At 42.0% G+C, this 18,549-nt stretch overlaps 2 protein-coding genes across 4 annotated transcripts in view; one reads left to right on the forward strand and one right to left on the reverse strand.

Moving 5' to 3' along the window:
* The window catches only part of Kcnj10 (potassium inwardly rectifying channel subfamily J member 10), a 34,499-nt gene extending 20,212 nt beyond the window's left edge, over positions 1-14,287 (forward strand). For all 3 annotated transcript variants that reach the window (XM_070000300.1, XM_070000299.1, XM_070000301.1), the window contains exon 2: positions 9,135-14,287. In XM_070000300.1, the coding sequence (XP_069856401.1) occupies positions 9,135-10,274 (1,140 nt within the window). In that variant the 3' untranslated portion in view covers positions 10,275-14,287. The remainder of the gene's footprint in view (positions 1-9,134) is intronic.
* The window catches only part of Kcnj9 (potassium inwardly rectifying channel subfamily J member 9), a 63,382-nt gene extending 44,837 nt beyond the window's left edge, over positions 1-18,545 (reverse strand). Inside the window, exon 1 of the mRNA XM_070000297.1 lies at positions 18,316-18,545. The gene's annotated coding sequence lies outside the window, so the exon portion shown is untranslated. The remainder of the gene's footprint in view (positions 1-18,315) is intronic.
* Positions 18,546-18,549: the final 4 nt, after the last annotated feature.

Below are 18,549 nucleotides of genomic sequence, written 5' to 3' on the forward strand. Positions count from 1 at the left end.
GCCACAGCGCCACTTCCGGCTTTTTTCTTTTTGCTTATGTGGTGCTGAGGAATCGAACCCAGGGCCTCAGGCATGCAAGACAAGCGCTCTACCACTGAGCCACCTTCCCAGCCCTAAGCTATACTTCTCTAGAGCATGCCCCAGTGATTACTTCCTCCAACTAGGTCCTATTTCCTAACAGCTCATTCAGTTATGAACTCATCAGTGGATTACTAAGCTACTAATGAGATAAATGCCTTCATGATTGAATTGATTTTCTAGGTTCCAGTTCTGAACTCTGCAATGTCAAGGACTAAGCCATCTATTTCAGAAACCTTTTAGGGAGAGGCATCTCATATCTAAGCACTAACATTAGAATAACCAAGATACGTTAGGGATAGGCTCTTTTTTCAAAAATCTTATTTGTAACAGAAGACAAATGAAGGGTTGAAGGTATGGCTGTACTTAATTGGAGTCCCAGTCTTGCAACAAAAAAAGAAAAAAAGAAAACAAATGATGAGCCAAGTACTAAGAGTTGTACCATAAACATGGTTCACAATTGTTGATAGTCATTTCTGAAAGCTCAGAAAAAGGTAGCATTACTTAAGGTTGTGGGTCACCAGGGAAGGCTTCATGAGAGAGGGCTCATTTGAACTGGGCTTGGGAGGCCAGGAAGGTAGAATGGTATAAACAAGCATTCGAAGGCCTGTGTGTACTAAGGAGCAGCAGGTTCTTGGTTTGCCTGAATGTTCTTCAGAAGAAGAAAGGTAGGAAACAAGGCTGGAAAAATTTAGAAGCACAGTATATAAGGCATTAGGTGCCACATGAGTTTGGATATATGAGGAAACACTGATTTTTAACCTACAAAAGGAGTTCAGGCAGAGTGTAATGAAAAATGGATGGGTCTGGAGACAAATGATCTGAGTGTGAATTCAGTGCTAATACATTATAGAGTCCTGTCATTTTTTTTTTCCAAGCCTCAATTCCCACTCTCTAAAATAAGGACTGTTACCTTAATAGTTCTTATGAAAGCCATGTGGATCAACTGTAAACATGCTTTGTAAAGTACCAGATAAATATTCATTGATTTGTGATCAGAAGTGTAACTGAGGAAGAAAGGTTTAGTAGAAATGTAGGATGGATTTGAAGAGAAACAAAAATGTAGATAAGAGATGAGTAGGCCGCTATACAGTGATTCAGCTAAAAGGCATTAATCCTTTTGGAGAAAGACAGAAAAAAATGAAGGGGAGGAAGCTACCAGAACTACATCTACAGTGTTAGATGAACGTTGAACAGAGGAGGGAGGAGAGTTTGAGATGATCCCAAGACTTTGAGTGTGACTAGCTGGGAAGATGATGGCACCTTTAACAATTTAGGGAATCAGAACAGGTAGGTGCAGAAAGAAGAGTCACCTGCATTTGTAAATGAATGCACTGTAGATTCATAACCCAAAGTTCCTTTTAGGAGAGTTGTTCTTGCCACAGAGAAAACACCTTCTTGGGGCCCTTTCCTCTAACCTGACAGGTTTTAGGAGGTGGGACACCACTCTTCCCTGTCCCTCCATCTGCTGCCCCTGGGATTAGGTTTAAACATTCTTCCTGACCACCTAATTTGGCATCATCAGCTCCATGGCTCCATTACTATGCTCCAGCAAAAGATCAGATGACGGGGCTGGGAAGGTGGCTCAGTGGTAGAGCGCTTGCCTTGCATGCCTGAGGCCTTGGGTTCGATTCCCCAGCACCACATATGCAAAAAGAAAAAAGCCGGAAGTGGCACTGTAGCTCAAGTGGTAGAGCGCTAGCCTTGAGCTGAAGAGCTGAGGGACAGTGCTCAGGCCCAGAGTTCAGGCCCCACAACTGGACCCCCCCCCCCAAAAAAAAAAAAAAAAGATCAGATGACTCAGATGAGAGCTGGTGCTCATTGGGATTTCTTTTTCCCATCTTCAAAAAAAAAAAAAAAAGGATTTGCAAGCCTCTGCAGCATTAGTGAAGCCTGGGTAAATTTAGGTCGCTACCTACAGACTGCTGCTCCATGGCTTCCCTAGAAGCTCTCCACAAACTAGGTATCTCCTGGGAGGAGGATCAAGGCTGCAGCCTTATTTGGCCTCATTCTGTCTAGACCAGGCTTTCAGTCATCTCTTTACTCAGGCTTTCATAACAAAACTCAAGCTTTTCTTATCTGTACTACTTGGTTTGGGGAAAACAAATGTAAGGTATGGTCTGTGGCCTTAAATTAAGATAGCAAAGTGTTGTAAATTGGCAATATATATCAGAGTATGCTTAGTAAACTGATGTTGGGATGGATGGGGAGGATTACAGAAAAGAGGAAGTTTTTGTTTGAGTGAGGAAGCCTTCCAAAGGCATCTTGACACTTGGTTTTGGAAGGCAAGCAGGATCATCTAGTGGTGATAGAACCAGGCAATGAGAAAGCAGGCCAAAAGTAGAAAGAATCATAGGGAGGACTTAACAAAATTCTTTAAGTAGCTGCACAAAAGGGTTTCAATATATATTCAATATATTGAATATAATATATCTTTTTTTCTTTGGGGTCCAGTCGTGAGTCCTGAACTCTAGGCCTGGGTGCTGTCCCTCAGCTCTTCAGCTCAAGGCTAGCGCTCTACCACTTGAGCCATGGCACCACTTCCAGCTTTTTTCTTTTTTTGCTTATGTGGTGCTGAGGAATCAAACCCAGGGCCTCATACATGCAAGGCAAGTGCTCTACCACTAAGCCACCTTCCCAGCCCCTGAATATGATATATCTTGATCAATGTCACTGGTTCCATCATTCCAAAGGAGATCTCTGTTTTTTCTTTTTTTCTCTTTTTCCTTCCTTCCCTCCTTCCCTCCTTCCTTCCTTCCCCTTCCTTCCTTCCTTCCTTTTCTTTCTTTCTTTCTTTCTTTCTTTCTTTCTTTCTTTCTTTCTTTCTTTCTTTCTTTCTTTCTTTCTTTCTTTCTTTCCTTTCCTTTCCTTTCCTTTCCTTTATCTTTTCTAGATTGTAGGGCTTGAACTCAGGGTCTGGGCACTATACCTGAGTCTCTTTGTGCCCAAGGCTAGTGCTCTACCACTTAAATCTCATGGACTTTTCTGCCTGACTGGCTTTGAACTGTGATCCTCAGATGTCAACCTCCTGAGTAGCTAGGCTTACCGGCATGAGCCACTGGTATTCAGCATACAATGAGATTCTTCATGAAGCAAGAATCTAGGTGTGTGTGAAGTCTGTTACATGAAAGACCACGAAGTAAGCAGACTAAATCATCAAAGTGGTGCTCAGAGGCTTAGAGTTTATCATAAAAGTAACAGGGGTCTTAGTCAATTTTAGTTGTAAGAGTTGTTTATGCCTTTACTCAAGAGCAATTTTGTAGTCAAGAAAGACTTTGATTAAAAAGCATAGGTGACTGAGGTAAAATCCAAATATAGGAGTTCACAGCCATAGAAACACAACTCTAGAAAAAGCAGAAGGTGGGAGTAGTATTTGCTGAAAAACATGGTGGACATCACTGTAGGTATGACTGGCTTTTGCTTTAGGGAAAGAATCTTGAGTCCAGTTCTTAGAGTAGGAAGGCTATGGATGTGTTTCTCTTCCTACAGGCTCCTCCTGTCTTCAGAACGCTGTTCCTTGTATTTGGCTGGGACTGTTTTGAGGAGATAGCACCCTCTAGAGGAAGGAGGTTGTATGTTTTGGGTGGGGCAACAACAAATCACTTTCAGAACTTTGGCTTGCTTCCTTCCCTAGAGCCCTGGCCAGCTTGGGGGTGGACTGTGATGATTGTTTATCTGCTTCTCACTCTGGCCACCGCAGAGAACAAAGTGGCCTGGCTGTGGGAGGAGGAACAACAGCTGTGAACAGCAGATCACAGCTGGAGGTGGCAGATAGGAAGGCTGGCAACAGCAGTCACAACAATTGGAGGCGGCAAACACAACAGCCAGAGGCAACAAAGAAACTGGCCAGTAACCAAAATCTCCAGTGCCCATGGGTCCATGGCTTTAATGGTGGACTCTTGAGCTTCTGGACTCTATCTTCTCTGTCTCAGCTATGGTACTTAGTAAAGAGCACCACAGGATAGCTTCTGAGAGCATGAGACCCATGGCAATGAATCTAGAGAGCATAGAAGTAGTTGGGACAATTAAGAAGTTCTGGCTAGGCACGGGCAGCTCACGCCTGTAATCCTAGCTACTCAGGAAGCTGACATCTGAGTATTGGAGTTTGAAGCCAGCCAAGGTAGAAAAGTCCGTGAGGCTCTCTCTCTCTCTTTTAAAAAAAATATTTTTTTAGTAACGATACTGTACAAAGGGATTACAGTTACATGAGTAAGATGAGTATACTTCCTATCAAACCTTGTTACCCCCCTCCTTTGACTCTTCCCTCCCCCAGAAAGCCAGAAGTGACACTGTGCTTCAAAGTGATAGAGCGCTAGTCTTGAGCAGAAAAGCTCAGGGACAGTGCCCATGCCCTGAGTTCAAGCCCCACTACTTTCAAAACAACAACAACAAAAACAAAACAAACAAAAACCTCCACAGTTCTGGACCAGGAGACAGGACCTGAGTTTGGGTACTAACTCTATCACTAATTTACTTGAGGAAATTTCTCTGAGTCTTAGTTTCTAATGATGTCTTTCCTACTTATTTCCTAGCATGAGAATCAATTTACATATGTTATAAACTTTAAAGTGCCATTAGACTATTACTTTGCAAATAATGAGCAAGGCTTTCCTTGCATCCTGAGGGCTTCCCCGATATATGTAGAATCCTATCTTGACACAAAGTTAGGACTCAGATGATGGGGTGGGGAATGAAAAGGTTACCCATTATGGCACAAATACCTATACTTCTCATTGGGTCTCGTCCATGGCCCATGGCTCATCTGACTGTATTGATAATTTTGTGTGTCCTACAAATGATGGTATAAATATCCAAATGGCCTTGGCAGAAAACAAGTTTCTCTTTCCCACCACAGAGTATGGTTGGAAACTTAAAGACAATCTTTCAGCTAAAGCTTTGAATAAGCTTCAGTCTCATCTATAGGATGTCTGCAAAGGGCTTGTACAACCTGTTCTTGAACACATTTTAGTGTAGATCACTCTCTACTTTTTGGGGAACTTTTTTTTTTTTTTTACCATTTGCATCGTCCTGATTGTACAGCGTCCTCTGTAATATTAGACTGGATTTTTTTCCCCTGTAACTTGGCCTCACTGGTACTGGTTCTTTCTCTTGGAGCTCAAAGAACTAGTCTAACCCTTTATTCACATGACAGCTCTTTGAGCCAAATATTTGCACGCATCCATTAGATACTTCAGATTGTCTCCCTGACTAAATCCATTTCTTTCAACAATTTCCCATGTGATTTGGTCCTGGATTTTCTTGAATTCTGATTGTTCCTTGAGATGGGATGCTCCAGGTATGAGATGAATCAACTGCTTCCTTATTTTAGAGGCTAAATTCAACAAAGTAGTTTAAGGTTGTATTGCTATTTTGCAAATGAAAATACATGAATAATCCATGCTGGATTATTTTTTGCTAAAACTTTTTTTTCCATGTATAACTTGTTAATCATATCTTCCCAATCCAGAACTTGCTCAGCTCGTTTTTGGACCCAGGTACGTAATCCAACATTTACTCTTTTTGTAAGATTTGGCTTATTCTTTGGGCTCCTTTTAGATCCCAGTTCTGCCTAACCCTTGCATTCGTAATCTGTTCCAGCTTCATGACATCCATCTAACTGATGGCCCTAGTGTTCTCTAGTTTTGAATGAAGTTAGTGTTAAGAACACTGAATAGGGCAAGACCAAAGATAAAGCTCTCTGTTACAGCAATAAGAAACGAATTCCAGGATACCATGGTCCATTTACCAGTACCACTGATTTTTAAAGTTTAAGTCACCTAATTGCATTATCCTTCTGGTCATTTTTCTCTATCTTATCCCAAGGACATAATGTTGTAAAAAAAAATCTTCCTGAGGCCTAGGTACACTTTTATATTGTATTTTATTGATTTGTCAATTTAATAACCTTATTAGAAGAAAATTAAGTTATTTTGATATGACTTGTGTTTAATAAACCCACATTGAATTTTACTGATAATTTCTCTCTTCTGTCCTGCACAATTACCAATAATTCTAAAATTAAATTCAAAAATCTACGACAAATATTTTACTGGTTTTTCTACAGTTTGTGAAATGTACTTCATCACTCTCCTCCTTTTTCTTTCTTTTTTTCTTTTATTTGGTGGTATAGGGTCTCACACTTGCTAGACAACACTCTTCCATTTGAGTTATGCCCCAGTTTTTGCTTTTGATTTGTTTTCAGATATAGTTTTGCACTTTTCCTTGGGCTGACCTTAGACATTGGTCCTTTTACCTCTACCTCTCAAGTAGCTGAGGTTACAGGCATGAACCATCATGCCAACTTCTTCCTTTTTTTTTCTTGATAACTAAAAATTGTGTTCACTTGTCTCCAATTCTGCAGCAATTCTTCATCTCCCTAAACTCTCATATAGAGCATTTATTTATTTTTGTGCAGGTTTTGGGGCTTGCACTCAAGGCTTGAGTATAGTCCCTAAGATATTTTGCTCAAGGATAGTGTCCTACCACTTGAGCCACAGCTCCATTTCTGGATTTTTTGGGTTGCTTATTGGAGATAAGAGTATCACAGACTTTCCTGCCCAGGCTGGCTTTGAACAGTGATTCTCAGATCTTGGCCTCTTGAGTAGCTAGAATTACAAGAATGAGCCAGTCCCTGGTTCATATAGAGGTTTTATATTCTCAAGAATTGGAGGATCGCCGGGCGCCAGTGGCTCATGCCTGTAATCTTAACTACTCAGGAGGCTGAGATCTGAGGATCATGGTTCAAAGCCAGCCCGGGCAGGAAAGTCTGTAAGACTCTTATCTCCAATAAACCACTAGAAAACCGGAAGTGGCGCTGTGGCTCAAGCAGTAGAGTGCTCACCTTGAGCTGAAGAGCTGAGGGACAGCTCCCAGGCCCAGAGTTCAAGCCCCATGGTCAACAACAACAACAACAACAACAAAAAGAATTGGAGGATCAAATGAGTATGCTTATGTGTGAATTCTAAAATGTTATATAGCTGGGTGCCTGTGGCTCATGCCGATACTCTTATCTACTCAGGAGGCAAAGCCCTGAGAATCACAGTTGGAAGCCTATCTTGTGAGACAAGTCCAATTACCAAGCAAAAATCCAGAACTAGAGTGTGACTCAACTGACAGAGTATTAGCCATGAGTGAAAAAGCACAAGAGCATGAAGCTCTGAGTTCAAGTCTCAGTACTGGCACAAAAATAAATAAAATAAGATGGTATATATGCACATATATTGTGGTGGTTGTTATTCTCTTTAGTAGACACTAAATAAGGTTTTATTTGGGCTTTAAATGGGAATTCTGCAAACTTCAGAGTTGTAGAGCTTCTTTTTGGTACAAAAAAGCCGAAAACATAGGGTAGTAAGTAGCACTCAAGTTTGAAGTTTAAAGTAGATGAGTAATGATTCCAAATGGTATGGCCACTAGGTTGGCAAAATGGGCATCCTGGTTGCCTCTGAATGTTCTTGAAATTCTTGGCCTTAGTGATCTTCAATTTGGTGCCTATGTGGGTGGGATTATATGAGTAGGCCTACATGATTTAGAATTTTCCAGGGCAATAAGGGAAATAGTGGAGAAGTATGAAGAATAATGATGAAACCACAATGGCTCAGATTTTTAGAATGGAGGTGATTGGCTTTTCTTATGTCCAAAGGAGCCAAACTCCCTAGAGTTTACGTAGCACCACAGCAGATCCAAAGTATATTCATGCTCAGGTGATAAAAATTTCTCTGCTGGAAAAGTACAAAGCTACTTCTTGGGCAAGGGTATCTGATACCTTGTATTACATGAGCCTTCTCCCATTTCAGTGCCTTGTCCACTTTCTACTATTGGAACACATAGAACAAATTGCTCAAGTCCTATTTTTGATCTTCCAGAATGTCATCCTAGAGCTTAATCCAGACCCAATTTCCCTGGGTGATGCAAATAGATGATTAAAAGTGAAATGAGTTGAGTACTTGTAAAGCATCTTGGAAGACAGAAGAATGGGCAGTTTTTGTTTCTTTGGGTATTTGAATATCTTAGTATCATCAATAGGTATTAATTTGGGATTAGGGGAGAATAATTAAAGATATGTGTCTGGAAAGATGTGTATCTTAAGAGCAATTGGCCTGTAGGGATTTCTTGCCTTATTATACTTATGAGAGTTAGGAGGAACTGTATTTCAGAATTAGATATTATCACTGCTGAATGGAGGTTAGTAGACCCCTTGTTAGTCTCATCACTACTTTTAAGGAATTGTGAATATATGACTTTCTTCACTTTCTCTTCTAAAACTTACAAATATTACGCTTTATTGAAACTATCTGCTTACTTAACATGTATCTTCTTCATTAGGTTGTGATTTCTTAGCAAGGATGGTATATTGTCCAACTTTGCATTACTAGCACATTGCATAGTGACTGGCATGTAATAAGTGCTCAAGGAATATTTGCTAATAAATAAGTGCTACCAAATCAAATGTTAGTTCCTCTTTCCCATGGGGTGGTAAGTCAATTGATGGGTTCTTTCCTCCCTCTCTCCCCCTTCTCCTTCTCTCCCCTTTTCATTCTTTTAAAAAAAATGTATTTTAGGGGCTGGGAAGGTGGCTCAGGGTAGAGTGCTTGCCTTGCATGCATGAGGCCCTTGGGTTCGATTCCTCAGCACCACATAAGCAGAAAAAGCCGGAAGTGGAGCTGTGGCTCAAGCGATAGAGTGCTAGCCTTGAGCTGAAAAGCTGAGGGACAGCATCCAGGCCCAGAGTTCAGTCCCCACAACCGACTAAATCAATCAATCAATCAATCAATCAATTAATTTTGTTTTATTGTAAAGGTGGTGTACAGAGGGGTTACAGTTACATAAGTAAGGTAATGAGTACATTTCTTGTCAAACAGTCCCCTTTTTCTTTTCTTCTTTCTTCCCTTCCTCCCTCCTCTCTCTGATGCAGACTCACTATGTAGCCCACGCTGACCTCAAACTCACAATCTTCTTGCCTCAGCCTCTCAACTTCTGGAAACTACAACTTGTACCCGCATGTCTGGCTAAGTGGCTGGATTTCTTTAACTTTCTTTATGCTGTTTTGTTCCATCTAGATGACATCCGTTGCCAAGGTGTATTACAGTCAGACCACTCAAACAGAAAGCCGGCCCCTAGTGAGTCCAGCCATACGAAGGCGGAGAGTACTGACAAAAGATGGCCGCAGCAATGTGAGAATGGAGCATATTGCTGACAAGCGCTTCCTCTACCTCAAGGACCTATGGACGACCTTCATTGACATGCAGTGGCGCTACAAGCTTTTGCTGTTCTCTGCAACCTTTGCAGGCACCTGGTTCCTCTTTGGTGTGGTGTGGTATCTTGTAGCTGTGGCCCATGGGGACCTACTGGAGTTAGGCCCCCCTGCCAACCATACACCTTGTGTGGTACAGGTGCACACACTCACTGGAGCCTTCCTCTTCTCCCTGGAATCCCAGACCACCATTGGCTATGGCTTCCGCTACATCAGTGAGGAATGTCCCCTGGCCATCGTGCTGCTTATTGCCCAGCTGGTGCTCACCACCATCCTGGAAATCTTCATCACAGGTACCTTTCTGGCCAAGATTGCCCGGCCCAAGAAGCGGGCCGAGACCATACGTTTCAGCCAGCATGCAGTTGTAGCGTCCCACAATGGCAAACCCTGCCTTATGATCCGAGTTGCCAATATGCGTAAGAGCCTCCTCATTGGCTGCCAGGTGACAGGCAAACTGCTTCAGACTCATCAGACCAAGGAGGGTGAGAACATTCGACTCAACCAGGTCAATGTGACTTTCCAAGTAGACACTGCCTCTGACAGTCCCTTCCTCATTCTACCCCTTACCTTCTACCACGTGGTAGATGAGACCAGTCCCTTGAAAGATCTTCCCCTCCGAAGTGGTGAGGGTGACTTTGAGCTGGTGCTGATCTTAAGTGGGACAGTGGAGTCCACAAGTGCCACCTGCCAGGTGCGCACTTCCTACTTGCCAGAGGAGATCCTTTGGGGTTATGAGTTCACACCTGCTATCTCCCTGTCAGCTAGTGGCAAATACATAGCTGACTTCAGCCTTTTTGACCAAGTTGTGAAAGTAGCTCCCCCTAGTGGCCTCCGTGACAGCACTGTACGGTACGGAGACCCAGAAAAGCTCAAATTGGAGGAGTCATTAAGGGAACAAGCTGAAAAGGAGGGCAGTGCGCTTAGTGTGCGCATTAGCAATGTCTGATGGCTTAACCCCAACCCCCTGGCCCTCTGACCTCTTTTCCTCTCTTTTGATGCCCTAGGGAAGGGATACTATCTGGGTTCACTGGAGTGTCCCAGAAGTACCCATCCTGTCCCTTCCTTAACTCAGTGGCCTGTTAGAAGTTCAGGCCAACTGAAATCCAAATTTTCTTCCCATTGTCCCCTTTCACCTTTTCCTGCTTCTACCCCAATGCACACAACTCCTTGAAGCCAGGATGGGGGAAGGAGCGGGAAGATTAGGCTGAAGGGGCTTGGAAGGCCTCAGCTATGCTTGGAGACTCATATCAGTAGGACCATGTGATTGGATGGACAGACTCCACCCACCTCCCATCATTACCAGAAAGTTAGCCAGTTTGAGGCTAGAGCTGCCTCTGTTTCCAGCTAGCAGGTTGATAGTCACATCTGATAGTCTTTGTGGTTTATTTCCTCAGAAATACAGGAATCTGTAATCAGTTTATTCTGGGGTCCTTTACCAATTGTTGAATGAAGCTAGGGTTTATCATGGCATTTTTAATCTTTGCTGAAAACCATAACTTCGGCTCTTGATCACCACCATTTCCCTTTCTAGTTTGCAAGTAGACTTTCTCAGCATACCCAGTTTCTCATAGCCTGTTTCCATAAATTGGGGCTGACTTGAGACATTTAAGAATACAGCCATGCCAGGTCACTGGTGGTTCACCCTGTAATCCTAGCTACTTAGGAGGCTCAGATCTGAGGATCACAGTTCAAAGCCAGGAAAATCCATGAGACTCTTATCTCCAATTAAGACCAGAAAACCAGAAGTAGAACTGTGGCAGAAAGTGGCAGAGCACTAGCCCTGAGCAGAAAAAGCTCAGGGACAGTGCTCAGGGCCTGAGTTCAAGCCCCATGACTGACCAAAAAAAAAAAAAAAAAAAATATATATATATATATACACACACACACACCCAGATCCACACTTGTATCCATCCTAAATTCTGAACTCTTCAGCTTTGGAACTATTGTCCAAAACTCTGAACATATTCTCAGCAGCCCTGGGAAGATTTGTTTTACTGTGACTTGTGAATGGAGGACCCTAGCCAATATGTTCTCTTGAATAAGTCCATTGCCCAGGCCCTATGAAAAGCTCTGAAAATGATACTCTAGATTATACTGTATCTGGCTTACCTTCTACCTTTCCTGCCCAGCCCAAATCCCTTTCTTTAACCTGAACCCTTTGAAGAAAGGGAGGGAAAACACATCTTCCCCTTCTTAACATTGATGCTCAACTAAAACTAGATTCAGAGGACACAGATTCTCCAGGAAAGTTAAACCAACTTCTCAAATTCCACACTGCTGTATAAAGCCTCTAGGAATTGGTGATCCTTTGTTAAGGTTTGGGCAGAAGCAGAATTCTGTGGCTGGCAGCCACTATTTTGTACACCTTCCAGTGCCTTTCTGAAAAGTGCCAGTTATTTTATGAGGAAATGTTAGGAGGGGAGGAAATTTTACCTCCTGATCAAATAATTCTGTTATCTTTCAACCATTCCTAACACTTGATATAAAATGATGAAAATTGGTGTCATCTCTATTTTCCTGCCTGGAGCCAGGTGCAGGCAAGTTAAGAAGATATTTTAGAAGATCACACTCAGGCCATTCCTTGTTCCCCAGTGGAGAATATGGCGGGGTTCTGGAAAAGATTTATAGCCAGCAGAACTTTCTCTTAAAGCCACAAATACCACAAATGGTTCCTGGTGTCATTTAGGTACAAACCCCACAAGTGGTTTGGCACAGAATCCTTGTATGAATCAAATGGCTATTTAATTAAGGTGAACATGACCAATTGTTACAAGCTATTCTCTTATACAGAATGTGTACATCTGTGTGGAGAGACTTCCACAGAAACTCATAAATTTTGAGGCTGGGCTTACTTCAACTGTGCAGCTCTCTTACATTGATCTCTCCTTGAACTCAACTATCTGTATCTTGAAAATGAAGACCCTTCAGTCTGCACTTACTGTAAAAACCCATTATTCTTTAGCTCTCATAAGAACATGAACAAAAAAAAACTTGAAAATCAGAAACAAAGAACAGAAGGCCAAGAGCCAGCTTATGTGCTCTCAAGTTTATTCAATATTGCATTAACCTGTTTTTGTTCACTGTGCAAAGACAAAATGTACTGCTCTGTATGTGTGTGTTTGTGTGTATGTATCCTCTTATGGACTGGCGATTTGTTCTCCATCTGGTTTCTTCTGTACATTGCTGCTTCCCCCCTGAAGTAATTCCTCTCTTAGTCCCTTGCTGTTGATTCTAAGCGCTAGATTCTCCTCCGATTTTTAGATAACAAGGGAGGGAGAACATTTTTAGTCTTAATCCTTTTTGACCCTCCTCTACATTCCCAGGCTCTATGCTGGGATTAAATCATACTTTCCTATTAATACAATCTGGGACCTTCTCCAATAAGCCCTTTGTCCCCCATGAACTACTTCCACCCCAAACACTAAATGACTCAAAACTACAGCCTATCTTCCTTGACTTGGAACCCTCTTTCAGGGCATAGGGTAAGCTTTAGAAGCAGTTGAGTCTGGTGAGAAATGGGCTCCTTGGCTATAGCAACCATCAATTTGGAATGTTAGGAGAGTAGTAGGCACAGATATTAAGGGGGAGATTTCAGAAGACAGGCAAATCAACTGCTAAGGAAGGATACCCAGGGTGTGAAGAAGGCTAAGAAGAAACCTTGTGAAATCAATGAAACCCTTGAGTCTTACCTGGGCTGGCAAACAACAGCCCAGGCTTGAGGAATTAGGAGTTGAATATATGAAAGGTTTATCTAAGGAGAAAAGAAACAGAGATAATATATATGGAAAGATATGTATATAGATGTATATATGTCCAAATATACTGAATGTACAGAAGAGAAGTACAGGTATCTTGCCCTGGTTGTGGGGCAGGACATAAGATTTCTAGACTTTAAAACCAGAGTTCCTGGTTTCAGCACAGAAGTGAGACTGCTGATGGATTTCAGGTTTGATGATGAGAATCAGAGGGATGGACGTCCCTCTTCATAAATAAAGAGGTATCCTTGGAGGCTTGATGAACTTGTGGTATTAACAGGACCAGGAAGAGAGGAGCTAGGAGGAGATGGGGAAGGGAAATGCTTTAAATATGAAGATCTAGGAAAATCTACTACTTACACTGTATGCTCCCAGCCCTACCATCTTCCTGCCACTGTAGTAACTTTCAAATAAGTAAATAAACAAATAAAAGCTTTGTTTTCCTCTTTTGAAGTATTCTGTATTTCCCCATTTTCCCCAGAGAGGAAGCAGCTCTAGCTCTGGCTTCCATAACCAAACCAAGAATCTCCAACACCTGACTGTTTGAGCTAATGGAAGCTTCAATGCTTGAACGAAAATAAAATGCCAGGACTCAAGAGCTGATGGGCTCAAGATATTCTTAAGACAGAGCCCTGGGCCCCCATATGGCTACAGTCCAAAAGAGATGCTATCTATGCCAAGTGTCTCTATCCTGACACTGTGTACCAGGAGCATGCTGTGGCTTTAATGTTCCTGTATAAGAGTGAGACATGGACCTGGGAATGGTGTCATTCCATGAGAAGTTTTGAAATCCCTATAATGGGCTTCACTTCATCCCACCTCCTACAATCCTATCAACTAACAAGATCCTGCAGGAATTCTGTGAGGTCAGCAGGGAAAGGAAATCAATCATACTACTGCTAGGAGACCGTGATGCTGCAACCTCCCAAAGCTGCTGCCTTGGCTCTTTATCTCCACTAGCTAATCTAGCTTATTTGTGAAATGACATATTACCTATGCTGTGAAGTTAGCTGGAACTCCAGGCTTAGTAATGGCCAACTATACCGAAACTGAAGTATCAAGGGATGGTATCCTTACTTATTGCTTATTAACAACTAAGCCAGGTCAGATTTACATAGGAGAAAAAGTATGTGTGAGTTATTTTTTGGCTTACTTTCTTTTTGTTTATTCAGAACAAGCTACTAAATAAAATGGATGAATCTCTGGTCTTCACTCCATTTCTTCTAGAAATTGAATCCTATACTATTATCAAGATCTGCACTCAAGTTTACCTATAAATTAGGCTATGCTGGGAGAATGTTTTTTGTGTGGTACTGGGTTATGAAATCAGGACCTCATACTTGCTAGGCTGGAGCTCTATTGCTGAGCCATACCGCCAGCCCTGTTTCTTGCAGGATAGGGTCTCAGTTCAACAAGGGTTCATGCCTAAACTGAAATGTGCTTACTTTATGCTTCCCATAGTTTCTGGGATAATGAGCCTACACCACCATGTCAGCTTCTCTTCTGTTTAAGTGGAGTCTCATTGACTTTCCTCCTGGGCGGGCCTGGAATCTTGACCATCCATTCTCAACAACCCAAGTTGTGCTAGAAGCACATGTTATGGGCATCTGGCTGGAAGAAATTCTGATTGTGGAACCAGGCCTCTTCTGCTAAATTTTTCTCATGCTTTTCACTAATGGTATCACCGATTCCTTCCACTCCTTTCTTGCACATCAACTTCCTAACTTTTTAGGATACTTAGGATACTTAGGAAATACTGTTCAAATTCAGTTCTTTTTTTTTTTTTTTTTTTTGGGGGGGGGGTCCGGTCGTGGGGCCTGAACTCTGGGCCTGGGCGCTGTCCCTCAGCTCTTCAGCTCAAGGCTAGCGCTCTACCACTTGAGCCACAGCGCCACTTCCGGCTTTTTTTCTTTTTGCTTATGTGGTGCTGAGGAATCGAACCCAGGGCCTCATGCATGCAAGGCAAGCGCTCTACCACTAAGCCATCTTCCCAGCCCTCAAATTCAGTTTTTAAAGAATAAGATTTAACCCATGTTAAGCCTAGAAATCTAAATAACTGACTTGGCTTAATCCACAAACATCAAGTTGTTCTGGATCATAGACACTGTCCCTTTGGCCAGTGACCATGAGCCCATTTTTTCCATCCATACTACCTGTAAGACTTGTTGACTTTTTCTTAATACTCTCAAGGCTAATCTAATTCCTTTAAATCATCAGGCACTTCTTCCCCCAAATTTAAACTAAATAGATTTATCTTCTATCCTTACTGTCTATCACTACCTGGGAAAGGCCTGGTTGTCAGTATTCAGCTCCAAATTCTCTGGCATGAAGCCAAATTATAGTAACTGATTCTTATTCCCAAATGATGGACAGAGGGAAGAGGAGGGAAAAATTAGGTAACATTATCATTAATAAATCAACAACAAATCATAAAACATAAATGTGTAAGTCATATAAAATATATAGTTCTTAAAAGTTTATATCCCCTAGCCAGGTACTGGTGGCTCACATCTGTAATCTTACCTACTCAGAAGTCTGGATCACCCAAGCAGGAAAGTCTGTGAGACACTAATCTCCAATAAATTATGGGGGGGGGGGGGAAGAAAAGAAAAGCTAGAAGTAGATTTGTGGCTCAAGTGCTAGAATACTAGCCTTGAGCAAAAGAAGCTCAGACAGTGTCCCCAGTTCAAGCCTGAGGATGGACACAACCCCCCCCCCCCCACACACACTTTCAGCTCCTACAAACATGGGGAAAGGAAAAATAACAAGTAGCACATAACAAACATAACTAAAGCAACAAGTAGCATACGCTAATACCAGATGTCAAATTAGCATGTTCTAAAAAGCATGAGATCTTGCAAAAAAACATTTCACAGAGACAGACATTAAGCAAGGAGTGGTATCACTCTAAGTACTACTGTCTACATCACTCTCATTCGACTTCAGTGAATTTTCATTTTCTTTCTGATTGGGGATTTTATCAGCTCAGAGTTGGTGCCTCTGCCCTATCTACTCAGTCAATTACGTAAGAACAGATTGAAGTTTTTCCATTCAATTACTGAAACAAATCCAGCCAGAAGATGTATTACTTAATACTCAAATGTATACTTCATATATTCTCTACTTTTTGACACTAAGGCTTACTTATCTATAATTCACAGAGAAAAATAACAAATCAGAAATAGTCATGGCAAGAGAGACTATCAGGAGGATTCAAATGAGAGCCAAAGGAGAGAAAAGAGAGGGAACTTAGAATTCATAATCAGCATTACATATGCAATATAGTCATATCGTGATTAAGATACCTTGACCAGACAGACCTGGTTTGAGTTCCAGTTCTACCACTAGTTGTCTATGTGATATAAGAAAACTACTTATTCTCTGCAAGTTCTGATTTTCCTCATTAGTAAAGATAGGAATATTTGTCTTACAAAGAATTTAGCACAATGTCACCACATTGCATGTAAGTCCTTCATAAACCCAGGTGTTCTGAATCATCATCATAGTTATTTGAATGGTGCTGTGTTGCCACTGCATATATAAATGGTAATGTACTGCAAAAAATGGTTATAAGTAATTAATGATCTTAGACACATATTAAAGAACACAAAGGCTGGGCACTGGGGGCTCATGCCTGTAATCCTAGCTACTCAGGAGGCTGAGATTCACAGCCAGCCTAGGCAGGAAAGTCTATGAAACTCTTATCTCCAATAAACTCAGAAAACCAGAAGTGGCATTGTGGTTCAAGTGGTAGAGTGCTAGCCTTGGGCAAAAGAAGCTCAGGGAGAGTGCACAGACCTTGAGTTCAAGTCCTAGTACTTGGGGGGCGGGGGGAAGAACACAGAGATACAAAAATATGAATATGGAATTATAAGATTAACATGCTCAATTAGAGGATAAATGTGGACAGTAAGATGGATGAGTGAAGGGTAGTCCTGACAACTGCATGTTCAGACTGGATAGACATACTTCCTCTCTTTATTAGCCTGACTTTCCCTCAACTTGTAAAATGAAGTGAGTCATAATTTATCACATATTTACTATGTGTCTGAAAGTGCAATAAATTGTGAAGAACTAAAAAGAAATTAAGGTTAAGACAAAGTTTCTACTCTCAAGAATCCTATAATCTACCAGACACCAGTGGCTTATGCCAAACCTCCTTGCTACTTAGGAGGCTGAGATGGGACTGTGGTTCAAAGCCAACCAAGGCAGAAAAGTCCATGAGACTCTTACCTCCAAATAACTAGAAAAAAAAAGCTGTGAGTGAAGCTGTGGCTCAAGGGGTAAAGAGCCAGCCTTGAGCACAAAAGCTAGGTAATAGTGAAAAGACTGCGTTCAAGCTCCAGTACTGAAACACACACAACTATATCTCACTGAAAAGGTTAGGAATACAATCTAAAAATAAAGTATCAAACTGTACAATGCAACAGTGATCACAGAAAAGAAAAGAGTGAATAACTCTTGTTATTGAGTTCTTGGAGAGATACTCATGGGAGTGGGGTTAAGAATAGACTTTGACACAGATAAAGGATATGTGAAAAAGCTAGAAGACTAAGGACTTGAGCACATATCAAAGTACCACTCAAAGTATTCTGGTAGAAGACCACTCAACTGGCTTCTTGAAGACTGGTACTGTGTGGATGCTGAAGTACAGAAAGGAACAAGATAGTCTCTCTTCTAAAGGAAACTTCAGTGCACTGATGGAAAAAATAGAAGAAACAAAAAAGCCAGTTGTTACTTAGCAGTTAAGACAAATGCTATAATAAACCAGGGTGTTTTGGAACTCTGGGATTACAGGCAATGGCAGATTAGTACATAGCTCGGCAGTCTTTTATTTGATTCTTCGGAGCTGAGAAAGGCCATCTCTTTCCATCACCCTCAGACAGTAGAAGGCACTGGTATGAGAAAGGGGGTTGAGCGCTAGACTAAGTTTCTGGGAGCTCACACTTGGGCTGAGGCCTTCCGGGTTTTTAGGAGATGTTGATCAGGGTAATTGGGAGGGGAAAGCAACCTTGGTGGAGGAATGTTAAACACACAGGTACTGAATGTTAAACACACAGGTATTGCTTGCTGGATGAAATACAAGCTGCCCACTTAAATCCGATTTCCATATAATCAGCTATTCATTTTAAAACAGAAGAGTACCCTAAATACTGCAGGGACATCCACAGTCTGGGCCTCCCTGAACCCATCCTAACCCGCCCCAGGGACGCACAACCCCGCTGGGAATACCTGACGCCTGCCGTAAAGCCTCAAAACCGACTTGGCTGTTTTCCTTTTTAACATACATTTTGTTCCAGCTCAGCCCCGAGGGTGTAGTTAGCAGCTTACGGCTGACTGGGGTCAAGGGTCGATCTCGGCCGGCGGGCGCTTGTAGGGGGGCAAAGGACGAGGGGTCACTCACAGAAAACAAAACACCCCCGCCACAAATCCTCAGACGCGCGGGCTCTCACGGCAAGCCGTTGT

Source organism: Dipodomys merriami, unplaced genomic scaffold, assembly GCF_024711535.1.
Source record: "Dipodomys merriami isolate MVZ:Mamm:240054 unplaced genomic scaffold, mDipMer1.0.p SCAF_56, whole genome shotgun sequence".
NCBI lineage: Eukaryota > Metazoa > Chordata > Mammalia > Rodentia > Heteromyidae > Dipodomys > Dipodomys merriami.